This window comes from Pogona vitticeps, chromosome 1 (genome assembly GCF_051106095.1).
Source record: "Pogona vitticeps strain Pit_001003342236 chromosome 1, PviZW2.1, whole genome shotgun sequence".
Classification (NCBI taxonomy): Eukaryota; Metazoa; Chordata; class Lepidosauria; order Squamata; family Agamidae; genus Pogona; species Pogona vitticeps.
Genome location: NC_135783.1, coordinates 267,530,802 through 267,545,943, shown reverse-complemented (window position 1 = coordinate 267,545,943; position 15,142 = coordinate 267,530,802). Strand labels below are relative to the sequence as shown.

The following is a 15,142-nucleotide window of genomic DNA, read 5'->3' as shown; positions in this document are numbered from 1 at the left end:
TGCCTTCCAGAGGGAGTGGACCACAACCACCACCATCATCCCCAGCTAGCATGAACATGGATCGTGAGCTGGGTTGGAGTGATGACCATTGTAAGAGTTTTCACATGACAGACATATTTCGTGACACTTGCCGTCATTCCTTGCCAGCACACTGGTTATGGTCATGCTGGTTGGGGACGATGGGAATTGTGCTCCAATGCTTCTGGAGCCACATGGCAAAAACCAGAGCACTAAGAACCAAGGTACCAGCTGCTTCTGAGCCCATGTTCAACTCTGACCTTGGTCAGCACTGAGTCCCCAGGTCTTTTCATGAGATGCCACTCCTGATTTCTCCTCAGCCTAGTTCTGATTTAACAGGGTGAGGACAATGCACTCCCAAGCTTGCTATTAGACAGTAAAATCCTTGCTCTTTGAAATCTATGGGAAGATACTTAACTAACTTCCATCCATCGCTGACCAAGAATCAAGGAAGCACTCTTAGGGTGGCAACTATACAATCCCGCCACTGCCAGTTCCACATCAGTGGAGCCCCGTACAGCCTGTCAGGCCTGTAGGCATGATCTGGTTAGCAGGTGTGTTTGAAGCAAGAGTTTGGCTCCTCAAGAGAAAACTGAGGAAGGAAGACAATGCCTGGATGAGGAAGCTGAAAAGTAAGTATCCCTAGGCAGTGAAGCCAGGCATTGACTCTGATTCTTGTTAAGAGTGAATTTGCTTTTTCTTCTTTTTCCGTCAGTGCTGGAAATGTCTTTTGAAGGGAAATTGTTTGATAAACTGCTGAATGCACAGCTTCAAGAGCCTCCAGCATTCAGCAAGAGACACTTTCTTTTAATCTAGCCCTTCTGTTCCTGTAATAAAGTATACATTTTCAAAGCAAGCAGAGGGAGCACATTACCTCAAACACGAGAGGATATAGAGATGAACCACAATGTTGGTTGCTTTGAAAGCCTACCTTGAGGGAGGCAAAGGGAATGTTTCCTGCTGACATGTAACGTTATGGCAATAAAGCAAAATGTACTTCCTGTACCAGTGACAGCCTTTCATTCTACCCCTGGTCTGAACCCAGTGACATCTCTTAAGACAGGGGAAATTTGGTCTTTTCCCATACTTACAGCTCTATATTACCAGTTCAATGGGCAAATCTGAGGTGGAGCTTGCCAGCCCACTTTTGAGGACTCAGAAGCCAAACCATGCTTTTCTGGATATTCAAAATGGCTTCCTGACAAAAAATGGTCGCCAGCCTTCGTGATAAAAATGAGTTACTTAAAACTAGGGCTGAGGGAATAATCATGTTTCACCTTCCTTTTTAAGTGAACCAACCTTATTCACACTTCCCAGACTTATATGCAGGTCAGAACACAGTAGTCTTTCAGGCTCAGCACATCTCCAAATTTTATGATGCATTTCTTGGCTCCAGCATGGCATATGAAAATGCATATATTAAGGAATGGTGTGTAGAGACGTGTATGATGGGTGCACTTGTGTTCAAAACTGTGTACATGAAAAAAAGTTAGGGGGAAGCATGGGGGGATGCAGTGTACAAAACAGACATGGCAAGAGAAATGGCATACAAAAATAAGTGTGCACAACAGTGGCAGACCGATACAGAACTTGAATGGAAGAGACTTCTAAGTGAATACATGCAAAATTGACACAGAGTGGGAAAAGTCTTGTTATGGAAGGGAGCTGTCTAAGGTCAGTTCAGCTTTTTCACAGATGGGTTTGACCATGGTTGTAACTCCTAGAAACAATGCCAGCCTTCATTTTGAGAGAGCTTATCATTAGAACCATTAAGATCTTTGTAGGAAGATTTCAACATTGGTCTGAAAGTTAGACATAATTTTACCAGTACATACCAAGCAATTTCCTGAAATTTCTGGCTAGTCATTGATCATAGGAAGCCCATGGTCTTAGGGCAGGAGGGCCACTTCACCTGAAAATTTTACAGAGAAAACAGAAGGAGCTTGAAGGCTGAGAAGCAGGATCCAGTGTTCTAAGATGAAGGCAGAGCCTGGAACTTTGATTTATTTGCAGTGCAATAATGTTAGTGTTTTTCCAGTCGTGATGTATGGAAGTGAGAGCTGGACCATAAAGAAAGCTGACGAAGAGTTGTGAATTGTGGTGCTGGAGGAGGCTCTTGAGAGTCCCATGGACTGCAAGGAGAACAAACCTATCCATTCTAGAAATCAACACTGAGTGCTCACTGGAAGGACAGATCCTGAAGCTGAGGCTCCAATACTTTGGCCATCTCATGAGAAGACTCCCTGGAAAAGACCCTGAAAGCAAGAGGAAAAGGGGACAACAGAGGATGAGATGGTTGGTCAGTGTCATTGAAGCTACCAACATGACTTTGCCCCAACTCCGGGAGGCAGTGGAAGACAGGAGGGCCTGGCGTGCTCTAGTCCATGGGGTCACAAAGAGTCGAACACGATTTAACAACTAAACAACAACAAATGCTAGTGTTGGTAAGTTTGATTAAAAAGGCTGCTGGTAGAGTGGTGTGTGTAAAATCTATGTTTCCCTCATTTGTCATGAACATTCATTTATTTAAATTTATGTGTCAAATTGGAGCTTAAAGGCTTACATAAAACACTCTGTGTGTCACTGATAATGTGTTCATCCACGCAACTTGCATTTCATTCATTCTCCTGCGGTTTCGTCAGCTGGGTATGATAGTTAATAGTTCTGAAGTGCACGTCAAAGCTAGACCAAGATCACAGGATGCAAGGAGTACAGTTAACAAGCAGCAAAAGAAGCCAGTCAAAAGATGAAGATTTGCTGCCCTCTCTTGGGTAATGGTGGGACTCTAAATAAGCATTTGTTGAGGAAGAAACTTTCTGAGGAGTTCCAAATAAAAACAGAGACAGCCATGTAGTCCATTATACAATAAAAGTTCAGGAGTGGTGATGCCTTTATTAGACCACTAAAAAAGAAACATTCAGTGGGAACTTTTATGATTAAAAATCAAGCTGTTACACTAGCTCCACTGGCTGCTGATCCATTTCCAGGCACAATTCTAAGTGTTGGTTTTAATTCGTAAAAGGTAAAGGTTCCCTTGACAATTTTTGTCCAGTCGTGTCCGACTCTAGGGGGCGATGCTCATCCCCGTTTCCAAGCCATAGAGCCAGCGTTTTGTCCGAAGACAATCTTCCGTGGTCACATGGCCAGTGCGACTTACCTTCCCACCGAGGTGGTCCCTATTAATCTACTTGCATTTGCATGCTTTCGAACCGCTAGGTTGGCAGGAGCTGGGACAAGTGACTGGCGCTCACTCCGTCATGTGGATTCGATCTTATGACTGTTTGGTCTTCTGACCCTGCAGCACAAGCTTCTGCAGTTTAGCCCGCAGCGCCACCACGTCCCACGGTTCTAATTAGAGTTGGATACAAACCTTGGACAGACAGAATGGTTTCCTATAAACAAAAGAGTCAGACAAATGTGCATTTTATCCCTTTTATCTGTTTAATTTGTATGCAGTATATGTCATACAGAAACCCAGACTGAATTCAGATGAAGGAGGAGTGAAAACTGGTTGAAGAACCATCAATAATTTAAGATATGCTGATGACACCATCTTACTGGCAGAAAGCAACAATGACTTGAAATGACTTTTAATGAAACTGAAAGAAGAAAGTGCCTAAGCAGGACTGCAGTTGAACATTAAGAAGACAGAAGTCACATGACTACAGAAGATCTATACAACTTTAAGGCTCACAATGAAGACACTGAAAGAAAAACAGATTCTGTGTACCTTGTTTTAACCACTGATCCAAATGGAGAGTTTGGTCTAGAAATCAGAAGACTGAGACCATCTACACTCTTGTATTTCCAGTTATCATTTATGTGTGTGAAAGCTAGAGAGTAAAGAAAACTGAAAGGAAAAAAACAGATTCATTTGAAGTGGTGCTGGAGGAGAGCTTTTTAGATACCATGGACTGCCAGAAAACCTGAACTATCTCTGGAGGCAAAACTGGCGAAACTGAGACTGTCCTGCCTTAGGCACATTATGAGAAGGCAGGATTCTCTGGAAAAGACAATAATGTTGGGAAAGGTGAAAGGCAGCAGGAAAAAGAGGAAGACCAAATACAAGATGGCTTGACTCCCTAAAGGAAGGCACAGACCTGAGTTTGCAGGAACTGAGCAGGGCTATTGAGGACAGGACATTTTGGACATTGTGCACTCATGTCTCCAACTTGGTGGCACATTACAATAATGGAGTGATTTTAAACCAATATGCGTCCTAATATGCGGAGTAGGGGTAATGATGAGACTGGGCTGCTCACTCTGTATTTCTTACTCTGCTAATGAAAAAAGAATAATGAAAATAATATTCCCAACAAAATCTAGACCATTTTTAAAGTATCCCAAGATTCCATTTTTGTTGCATCAGACTTACAGGATTTCATGAAGAATATACATACACAAAGAGCACTCATAAACATTAAGTACTGAATGAGAAAAATTTAATTTGCTGCTTTCCATCCATCTTTCATTAAATGAAATAGAAACAAAAATAAACCTGCCTTTCAGTGACAGAAAGTAAAAAATATTACTAACCTTGTCACACCTAACTAGATTCACTGTGGCTTCTCCACTGTATCAGACAGGGGAATACAATATATTTGTTCTGTGGAAGATGAACATTACTCTTTCTTCACCCATATGCTGATTCTCCTAATTCTCAACCATTGTTTTTGTGGGGCTGTGACTTGTATTCGAAGACAGTCTATATCATCCTCACTACTCTTGTCTTCCATTTCAAAAAATCCATCCTTAAAGACCCCAGTTCGTTGGAAAGTCAGGCATGTCTGGCCGTCATGGGAATGAACTTTCAGTCTGCCCTTTTCTACATAACCATCATAAAGAATGTCCTGGTTATATTCAGCTGATCCTGTGTGAATCTGAATTTTCTGGGGGACAATGGGATGTGCAAAGACAACTGTGAAGAAGCTCTTAGATGTGATGTTCTTGCCCCAAAAGACACCCCTACCAGGAGGACACACATCGCTGGGCATGTAGTTTGAAAAGTTGGGAATGTTTGTGAAACAAGAAGCGAGAGGAAAATCTCCCAAATCGCCATTGTCTTCTTCAAATTCTGGGTCTTTGAACTGAGTCTCCATGCTGTGAAATGAAGAGACTCTACCTATGTGCTGAAACAGTGAAGGCCGGAACATAATGGCATGTTCTTGAGCTTGGGATTGATGGAAAGCTTCCAGAAGCCAATCTGCAGGCATTGCATCATAGAACAGCAAGAGGAACCGGGCCAGTTTATAAAGATCAGAGCTGTGATAAAGTTTCCCAATGGAACCCAACCTTGAAAATGCTATTGTGGTCCAAGGTGCCTCCCTCTGTCTCACATAGCGTTGTATAATGGCTACAAAACTGGTGGCGCAAACAATATCATCTTCAAGCATTAGATAATAGTCAGAGAGACCAGCGCAGAAGTTAACTAAGTAAGCATAGTCTACATTCTGTTTGGCTCTGGCTCCAGTTTTCCCCTCATTTCCCCAGTGACTGGCTTCCAGGGTGCTTAAGTGGGGATAACCAGCTAAAGAGCTTTCTATAACAAGCAGCCTTCCTGAATTAATATGTGCACTGAACTCAGCCTCAATTTCTCTGGCACTTTGCTCATTTAGCTGAATGTTGTTATTGGCTAGATATATGACTAGGGTTATCAGCTGCAGCTCTTCTGGGGAGCAGTGACTGAAAATGGAGCTAATGGTCTTCAACAAATACTCTTCCTTTACTTTGTGGACAGAAGAAATTCCAATGGTCAAGAATCCTAGAGAGGGTAAAAACAATATCACATTTGCACGGCACTTCTTTCTTTCTGATGCTCTGTACAACCACCCTCTCAGGTAGATAATAATAAGATAATTGTGGTGGTGGTGGTGATGAAGATGCAGCCACTGCCTACTGCTACCACTGACACGGTTGGAATATTATGGTTGATTTAATTGTTCCTTTTATATGTGTCTATATTATTATTATTTCTGTATATTATATCCATAGTTCATGCATTTGTCCATCTAGCCACATTTATTTGTGAAATGATGACGAGAGGCAGACAATGAGTCAGCTCCAGAAACCACACCCAGCTCACCTTCATATTGTAGACACATCCCCAGTTTTCCCACCTCTCTCATAACAACAGACCCAAGCCAGTGACATCTCTAAAGTCCCCTAGGGAGACCTTCCTTGCTCACAGCCTAGTCTTTTTGCCACTCTGCAAAAGGTCCCATTTATGTATAAACATGTAGTGTTATCATTCTCTCAGGCTGAATCCCAAGTGCCGAATCTCTTACAATCAGCTGCTTCTCTTAAAGCAAGCCAGTGGACAGGGCCAATGTGGCAGGTCAATCACGTGTGTGATTGATTGATTTGCTCTGACTTGACTGGTGCAGCTTTCAGTAAAGGAGAACCTGCATAATAAGGCCCACTGACCACTTAAGAGATTCTTCCAGCTGTGTAACTGCCCCCCAAAATGCATTTGCTATACAATGACAAGGGAAAATTGCCAAAAGGAAAAGTCATGTATTTCAGACCACATATTTCAGATCAAGGATGCACAGAGTTAGGAGTAGCATCCCAGAGATGATTCAAGTCCAACCCCTGCCAAGCCAGGAAATAATTACTTTGGCAATTTGCTACATAGGTGTTGGATTAATCTCTCTCTCTCTCTCTCTCTCTCTCTCTCTCTCTCTGACACACACACACACACACACACACACACACACACACACTTACTTTTGTTTCATGTACATCAAAGATTACCACATTCATAATCACCTATACTCACTCTTTTTCAAGGGTGGTGATCCCACGAGATATGTATATTGCACAGGCAAAGGACCCATTGCATTTTCTATTACACTGACATTTGATCTTTGTGACTTCTTCCATATGATATCGTCCAGATTCATTGTATTCTGTTCATTGGCAACCTTAAACATAAAATAACACAGTTTTTCCAATGCTTGCTGTGTGGATTCTCCCCACATGCACCTGCACCATGATGTTTGTCGTATATTTCACCCTTCCTTAATGAAATCAGTATGTAGCTCTCCTTACCTTATTAGGGTGGTATGCCCAATGGTTGAGCTGACTGAATTTCTGAAAACCGGAAGACTGGCATTTTTGACGTGTTCTACTTAGGGTATGGTTTCAGACAGGCATTTAGTCTGCGTTTGGTCTGTTGCAAAGTTGGGTTGGTTGATCATACAAGAAAACTGCAGGAGTGAACAAGACTGTCCCCAGAGCATTCCTAACTACACCTTTCTGGATCCTGTTAGGGACTACTTTTTTTCAGTGTGAGTAGAATCACTCTGTTTTGGTTTGTTTCCAGCATGTGTGATCACTGGAAACAAACCAAAGTAGGTTTTTAGCTCTCAAGGCTCCTGCCATGGCCAGTAATTCGTGATGGATTTGTCTCTGTACAGGTTCTCAAACTGACTTTTAAGACAAATCAAAATAAAAAGGGGGGGGAAAGATTCCCCTTGTTATCATTTCCCGTTTCCTCCCACTTCCAGGAAGAAGTTTTCAATATTTAAACATTCTTTATAAGTGAGGTAGCACATCTGCACTGTCCTAATAGGTTTTTTTAAAACTTCTGTCTCTTCACAAAGGAGCAGAAGAAGTGTTTGATTTGCCAAAAAACCTGAAGTTTGCCCTTTTCTTAAGCCACTTAACAATATGGCAAATTGATAGTGGAAGGAACTAATAAAATAGGGTTCCTTGAGTTCTGATATGCCATTTGAATATAAGGATCACACCAAATGGCATACCAAACCTCTACCTGACTCATGCGACCCTATTGAGCCCACACCAGTTTGCTCCAAAACAGCCCAAGTAGACAGGCCCTTACTTCATTGGTTAATATGGAGGTTGTAATTCTGTGCAAAATATGACAGGCTGAAGTTAATGACATCAGGCATGCCTCACTGCATAAATCAGACTTCAAGGCCCAAGGAACAACAAGGATGCAGTTCTAACAAGCTGAGATGGCTGATGATTGGCTGAGCTGGTACTAAGGCAGCAGTTAAAGAGTACTTCTGGGGTAGGGGTGCTGCTTTGGAGGTGGCTATACCCCTCAATTTCGAAGGGGCATGGATTCCGAAGGGGCAGAGGAACTAGAGACCAAATTGCTAACATGCGCTGGATTATGGAAAAAGCCAGAGAGTTCCAGAAAAACATCTACTTCTGCTTCATTGACTATGCAAAAGCCTTTGACTGTGTAGACCACAGCAAACTATGGCAAGTTCTTAAAGAAATGGGAGTGCCTGACCACCTTATCTATCTCCTGAGAAACCTATATGTGGGACAGGAAGCAACAGTTAGAACTGGATATGGAACAACTGATTGGGAAAGGAGTACGACAAGGCTCTATATTGTCTCCCTGCTTATCTAACTTATATGCAGAATACATCATGCGGAAGGCTGGACTGGAGGAATCCCAAACCGAAATGAAGATTGCCGGAAGAAATATCAACAACCTCCGATATGCAGATGAAACCACTCTGATGGCAGAAATTGAGGAGGAATTAAAGAATGTCATAATGAGGATGAAAGAGGAGAGTGCAAAAAAAATGGTCTGAAGCTCAACATTAAAAAAACTAAGATCATGGTCACTGGTCCCATCACCTCCTGGCAAATAGAAGGGGAAGATATGGAGGCAGTGACAGATTTCACTTTCTTGGGCTCCATGATCACTGCAGATGGGGACAGCAGCCCTGAAATTAAAAGATGCCTACTTCTTGGGAGGAAAGCAATAACAAACCTCGATAACATCTTAAAAAGCAGAGACATCACCTTGCCAACAAAAGTCCGAATAGTCAAAGCTATGGTTTTCCCTGTAGTGATGTATGGAAGTGAGAGCTGGACCATAAAGAAAGGTGACCTCCAAAGATTTGATGCCTTTGAATTGTGGTGTTGGAGGAGGCTCTTGAGAGTCCCCTGGACTGCAAGGAGAACAAACCTATCCATTCTAAAGGAAATCAACCCTGAGTGCTCACTGGAAGGACAGATCCTGAAGCTGAGGCTCCAATACTTTGGCCATCTCATGAGAAGAGAAGACTCCCTGGAAAAGATGCTGATGTTGGGAAAGTGTGAAGGCAGGAGGAGAAGGGGACGACAGAGGATGAGATGGTTGGACAGTGTCATCGAAGCGACCAACATGAATTTAACCCAACTCCGGAAGGCAGTGGAAGATAGGAGGGCCTGGCGTGCTCTGGTCCATGGGGTCACAAAGAGTTGGACACGACTAAATGACTAAACAACAACATACCCCTTGAGAGTCCCCTGGACTCCAAGGAGATCAAATCTATCCATTCTGAAGGAAATCAACCCTGAGTGCTCACTGGAAGGACAGGTCCTGAAGCTGAGGCTTCAATACTTTGGCCATCTCATGAGAAGACTCCCTGGAAATGACCCTGATGTTGGGAAAGTGTGAGGGCAAGAGGAGAAGGGGACGACAGAGGATGAGAGGGTTGGACAGTGTCATCGAAGCGACCAACATGAATTTAACCCAACTCCGGAAGGCAGTGGAAGATAGGAGGGCCTGGCGTGCTCTGGTCCATGGGGTCACAAAGAGTTGGACACGACTAAATGACTAAACAACAACATACCCCTTGAGAGTCCCCTGGACTCCAAGGAGATCAAATCTATCCATTCTGAAGGAAATCAACCCTGAGTGCTCACTGGAAGGACAGGTCCTGAAGCTGAGGCTTCAATACTTTGGCCATCTCATGAGAAGACTCCCTGGAAATGACCCTGATGTTGGGAAAGTGTGAGGGCAAGAGGAGAAGGGGACGACAGAGGATGGGAGGGTTGGACAGTATCATCAAAGCTACCAACATGAATTTGACCAAACTCTGGGAGGCAGTGCAAGACAGGAGGACCTGGCATACTGTGGTCCATCGGGTCATGAAGAGTCGGACACAACGTAATGACTAAATGACAACAAATATTTCAGGTAACTCAAATCCAATCTTTACCAACTTGGAGGGAAGGATCTGCTGAAGACTCTCTGCATGTTTTGTGTCTCTAACTCATTCAGGAGCGGTTCTACCATTCCTGTAAGTCTCAAATCACATGAACCATGAAACCAAACTAGTTTGTTTCACTGGGAAATTCATGAAAGTTAGTGATTACTAGTTTATGAATAGCAAAAAAAAACATGAACTATCACAAACCACTGTTTGCCCAGTTCATGATCATCTCTACACATTATTATTATAATTAAAGTTGAGACCGTGGCAGACCACAAACACTGGATATATATTCAGAATAGTAGAGTAAATCTAAATCGTTTGGGGATCAACTGTTCCCTTTTGATGAATATTGTTACACAAGTAGCCACGAGACTAAATCTGTTCAGGATTTGGCTCATATACTGGATCCCTTCTCACTTGCCTTTGACTTCTCTCTCTCTCTCTCTCTCTCTCTCTCTCTCTGGTCTTCCAGCAAAAAAAAAAAAAAAAGGTTTGAACAGAAAAAGTAATTAAATTACACATCCGGACCACAGCATTGCTGCTATTTATCCTTCATTGGACTTCACTAGCTTTCAGGGACATGGAGAGGAGCTGGCTCCTGAGCAGCAGATGTGTAGGGACTGTGATCACAATGCATAGCCAGGGGTGTTGCACTCAGCCTGAACTGGAGGGCTGGCACAAAGGACAAGGGAGAATACCTGTGAAGATCCTTGCAAAGCCCCTTGCACCGTGCATTGGGGCTGGGGCGAAAATGCAAATACACTTACGTCTCCCTTACATCGCTTATCATCCACCACCTGCCATCATTTGGAATCCATCAGTCTATGTCTCTGTTTATATTGAGATCTATGTATATGTGTTAAATGTCATTCTTTTCTCTGCTAATATCACGTTAATCACTGTTAGTAAATTTTTTTTTGAATCATATCAACTAATAATCAATTTGAACTTGTTCTTGAAATTAAATTCATGGGGCCAGGGGAAATATGATCTTCCATTCCCTGCTTGGACCAATCAAGATCCTTCTTGCAGATCAATAGGCATTTTCTCATGGAATGTGTCTCATCTACAGTTATGCGTGTAGAATTTATAGAAGGTATTTAGAAGGCCTTTAAAAAGAAAAGCCCTCCCTGCATCCCACAGTAGTAGCTGTACTTCTGAAGTAAGGAAATTTAGATTATGGATCTTCTTTTGCTTTGACTCCAAATAAACAGAAGAAATGAGCTCCACATATTGACTGCCTAAAGGGAAGAAGCTTTTGTTTACCTAGGATAAAATACATTGAACAAACAATGAGACTTAACTTTTGCCAAACATTGATGAATGGGACCAGATTGCTGAACATTATGTAATGGTGGACAGGGCTTTGCTACACATCTGTTGTTTGTAGTTGCTGACACTGTCAAAGTCTGTTTTATGTTTTATTGCTTTCACACTATTGCTGATGTACTTACTATATAGCAGTTGGGGTGGCTAATGGGATTATATTGTTGTGTTCACTCAGGGTACAAGAGGAGCATATTAGTGGGGCTATGTTTCCACTGAAGGGGGAATTGACTCATCTTCTGCTTCTGCTTTTCCTTTCTTTTGGAGGTAGCATAACGTTTTCCTTTAAATTTAAGCTTTTAAAAATAATCCTTTTGAGAATTCCTGCTTTTTAAACTGTGTGAGCACGTAGACACCAGTGCTGAGAAAATAAAGTATGCTGTAAGTGAACAATTTATGGAATTTTTTAAAAAAAGAATAAACATATATGTGTAGTGAATGCGCAGCAATAACGTCTCCCAAATCAGCTGGATTTCTGAGGAAATCACATCCACTCACAAAGACGAAGAGTCACCACTTAAGCCTACAGGGAAGGGATAGTGGAAAATCACTGTTTCTACCTCGTAACAGCCACCCTAATAGAGACTTCACACTTCAGGAGGTGGCTGGAGTGGTAGGACTGCAGCATCAATTAATAATCACTGTAATAAAGAGACTACCACTATTAAAGGGAGCACAATCTCAACCATTTGTTCCCATAGGAGAAATAATGTAAAAATAAGTCACCAGGTGACCATAATGACTGCATAACAGATTGGGATCCTAGCATCATCACAAGAATAGAAGCAGTAGTGTCAACCCAGTACTGTGGGACCTCAGTGGTAATGGAAAAATCAGTACTTTTGATGCTGTGTGGTCTTGTTGACTTCAGGTTACAGCCACATTACACTGTGTAACCAGGTAGCATAAAATCAGCATTAATTGATCGACTACAAATATGCTCTAAACATTTTCCCAAACTAAGACCTCTGTAGGTATTTGGCAAATATAATGGGTCTTTAATACAAGGTTATTTTCAGTGTAGATTAGATCCGGGTTTATTCATATTTAGGAGAGATCCTGGCTGGATAGCTCAATGAGTTGGGTATCTGACTACAGAGGGAGAGGTTGGGAGTTCAATTCCCCACTGTGCCTCCTGTGAGTAGAGCCAACCTTGGGCAACTTGCACAGTCCCAGGATGCCCCCAGAAGAAGTACTCTAGACCTAAAAAAAACCCTGTGATGGCATGAAGTTATTGTAATTGTTGTTGTTAGGATAGATCCACTGGCTGGATCCCAGCTGGATTTTACCTCACACATAAGGCCATTTGTGCAATCAGTTTTCAGATTTTGTAGGCTCTCTCTAACATGATGGCTTGTACAACCACCCCATGACCAAACACTGGAAGGACAGTCCACACATCTGAGCACGCTGCTTGTGAAAGCACTCCTCTTCACTTAGTGACTCCAACAGGATTCTGGCTGCTAAAATGAATGAGACTGAAATTAACTGTGAATAAAATAAACCCCACTGATTTCAGCAGGTCTGTTCCAGATGTGACAGATTCATCCCATGCTTTGAGAAACACATACAGTACTGTTGTTTTGTCTCAGCAGGTGCATTGTTGGATATATAGTCCTTTAAATGGAGATAGCCATGTAGGAAGTTTGCCTACAACCATGTCAGTTACTTACCACAAATCCAGCTTCTTTCCCTTTTGGACATTTGCATTTATCTTTGTTTTGTTTCCAAACAATGGCAAACAAGATGCTGAGGAGTCCTAGGAGAAGAAATAATCTAGAAACGTTTCCCCAGTAATGGGCTAATGGCATCTGAAAGCTTCTGTATTTCATCACCATTTTTCATTCTGGATCCCTTTCAGTTGAAGCAACAGGTCTTAATGTTCTCAGCTAGGGCAATAAAATGTTTCAGAATTACTATTATTGTGTTTTGGTTTACATCAATGTATTTTCTTTCACAAAATCTATAGAAACAGAGAGCTATAAAATATTACATCTTTAGGCAAGTGCACTCTCGTACAATAGTTACAAAAACTAATCATGTCAGTCAGCCTTCCTCCATATGGAGCCTATAGTCTGATGCATCAGCAGGGCACCATTTTGGGGAAGAGTGGTGTGGTCTATCCGTGAGACCAACTTCTCTACGGTGTAAGAAGCACATGGCCTGAGAGACTGTGCATCAGACTCAGCCCTATGTAAGAACAGTGGGTTGAGAGTTCTGCACACAGTCAGGAAAATACTAACCAGCTAGATTACACTGAGAACAAAAGAACCTCCTGTTAACAGTTGTGATTATGAATATAGATGCTCCTGAGTTTCACAGTAGCTTGGATTGGAAAGTGAACTTTGCAGATGCATGCTGCTTGCCTTCTCTATGGGATAGGTATTGGAACCCCCTGAGGTCTTCTCCAGCCCAGATGTTGATCACATCTGTAGATGAACTGACCCCTCTCTCCCTTCCAGCCTCCTCCCACCCCCACCTCCCTCTAAGAGTCTCTCAGATCCCTTTCTCCTGTTTCATTCCCAGTTAGCACCCGGCCACAGTTCTCCATACCTGAGGGTCTCCAACTCAGGTCTCCATTTTTTAGGAAGGAAACAAGAAAGATAAATTTATTTCTTTTTCCTCTCCTGTCTTCCTTCAATGCTTAATATTAATGTGTGTGGGACAGAAGATAGCTGCTCACATCCTGGTGAAAACTACAATCATTATTTAAAAAAAGAAAAAGAAGAAAGGAGTCTCCCTTCTGAAGAATACTGCTTTTGATTCCACACTAGTTGCAGATGATGTCTAAGGGCAGGCCCATGCTGGATTGACTAGGCAGTATAACAAGCAGATTGAAAGCATGGGAAAACACATTGAATAAGATATGGGGCCTCTTTGCTCATGGTAGAAAACCAACCATCCAGTTTTCCACATATCCACCACCCATCTCCTCATAGGGTTTTGCAAATACAAAACTAAATTTATTATACATAACTAAATTTTAAAATGTCTAGATTTCATAAAAAGGGTGTTCTCTAGATCAGTGGTCTCCAACCTTGGGCCTCCAGATGTTCTTGGACTTCAACTCCCAGAAATCCTGGTCAGCAGAGGTGGTGGTGAAGGCTTCTGGAAGTTGTAGTCCAGGAACATCTGGAGGCCCAAGGTTGGGGACCACTGCTCTAGATCACCACTCATTGCTTAAAAGCCTGCCTAAAAAGGAGGGTCTTTGCCTGATGATGGAAGGGCAAGAGAGAGGGGGCCAACCTGGCTTTTTGAGGTAGTGCTTAGTTCCAAAGCCTGGGACAGCCACTGAGAAGGCCTTCTCTTGTGTCCTCGCCAAACAAACTTGTGAAAGGCGGTGGAACCTAGATAAGGAACTCCCCAGAAGATCTTAAAAGCCAGGTAGGCTCATAGGGGTGATACGATCCTTCAAATAGCCTGGATCCAAGCCTTTATAGATAATAACCATCACTTTGAATTGAGCCCTGATACACAATGGCAACCAATGAAGGTGTTGGAATAAGGGAGATACATGCTTTCTGTAAGCCAGTCAGCAGTGCCACTCAGCAGTTTGGCTGCAACATTTTGAAGCAGCTGAAGTTTCTGAACAGTCAAAGTTCCACAATACATACATTACGAAGTCCAGCTGCTACTACACAACTTACAGTCTCAGAATGGGACTTGTTCCTCCTGAATTTTCCACATTCTCCTTTTTACTCTGAGCAGTGTTGCTCCTTTCAAGGAAACTCACCCGCACTTATTATATGGTTCAGCTTGCTGAGGATATGCCCAGAAAGCTTGAGTGGCAGAAGAAGCTACTGAACATCAGTGGTTCTTCTGACTATGAA

The 15,142-nt window shown here is 42.5% G+C and overlaps 1 protein-coding gene across 1 annotated transcript; it reads right to left on the bottom strand.

Annotated features, from left to right (window-relative positions):
- Positions 1-2,297: 2,297 nt before the first annotated feature.
- Positions 2,298-14,219, bottom strand: LOC110080923 (alpha-1,3-mannosyl-glycoprotein 4-beta-N-acetylglucosaminyltransferase C). Its single transcript, XM_020797214.3, has 3 exons — positions 12,986-14,219; positions 6,797-6,941; positions 2,298-5,779 (listed from the first exon to the last, which is right to left on the bottom strand). Exons 1-3 carry the CDS (start codon positions 13,148-13,150, stop codon positions 4,641-4,643), a joined length of 1,449 nt encoding a protein of 482 aa, XP_020652873.3. The 5' UTR covers positions 13,151-14,219; the 3' UTR covers positions 2,298-4,640.
- Positions 14,220-15,142: the final 923 nt, after the last annotated feature.

What these genes read in the sequence shown, in the direction of transcription:
- LOC110080923 (XM_020797214.3), bottom strand. Translation starts at nt 13,150, where the DNA reads ATGGTGATGAAATACAGAAGCTTTCAGATGCCATTAGCCCATTACTGG. An exon ending in GGAAAGAAGCTGGATTTGTG is followed by an intron (nt 6,942 to 12,985) that starts GTAAGTAACTGA and finishes TTTATGTTTAAG; the next exon opens with GTTGCCAATGAACAGAATAC. An exon ending in ATCACCACCCTTGAAAAAGA is followed by an intron (nt 5,780 to 6,796) that starts GTGAGTATAGGT and finishes TACCCTCTCTAG; the next exon opens with GATTCTTGACCATTGGAATT.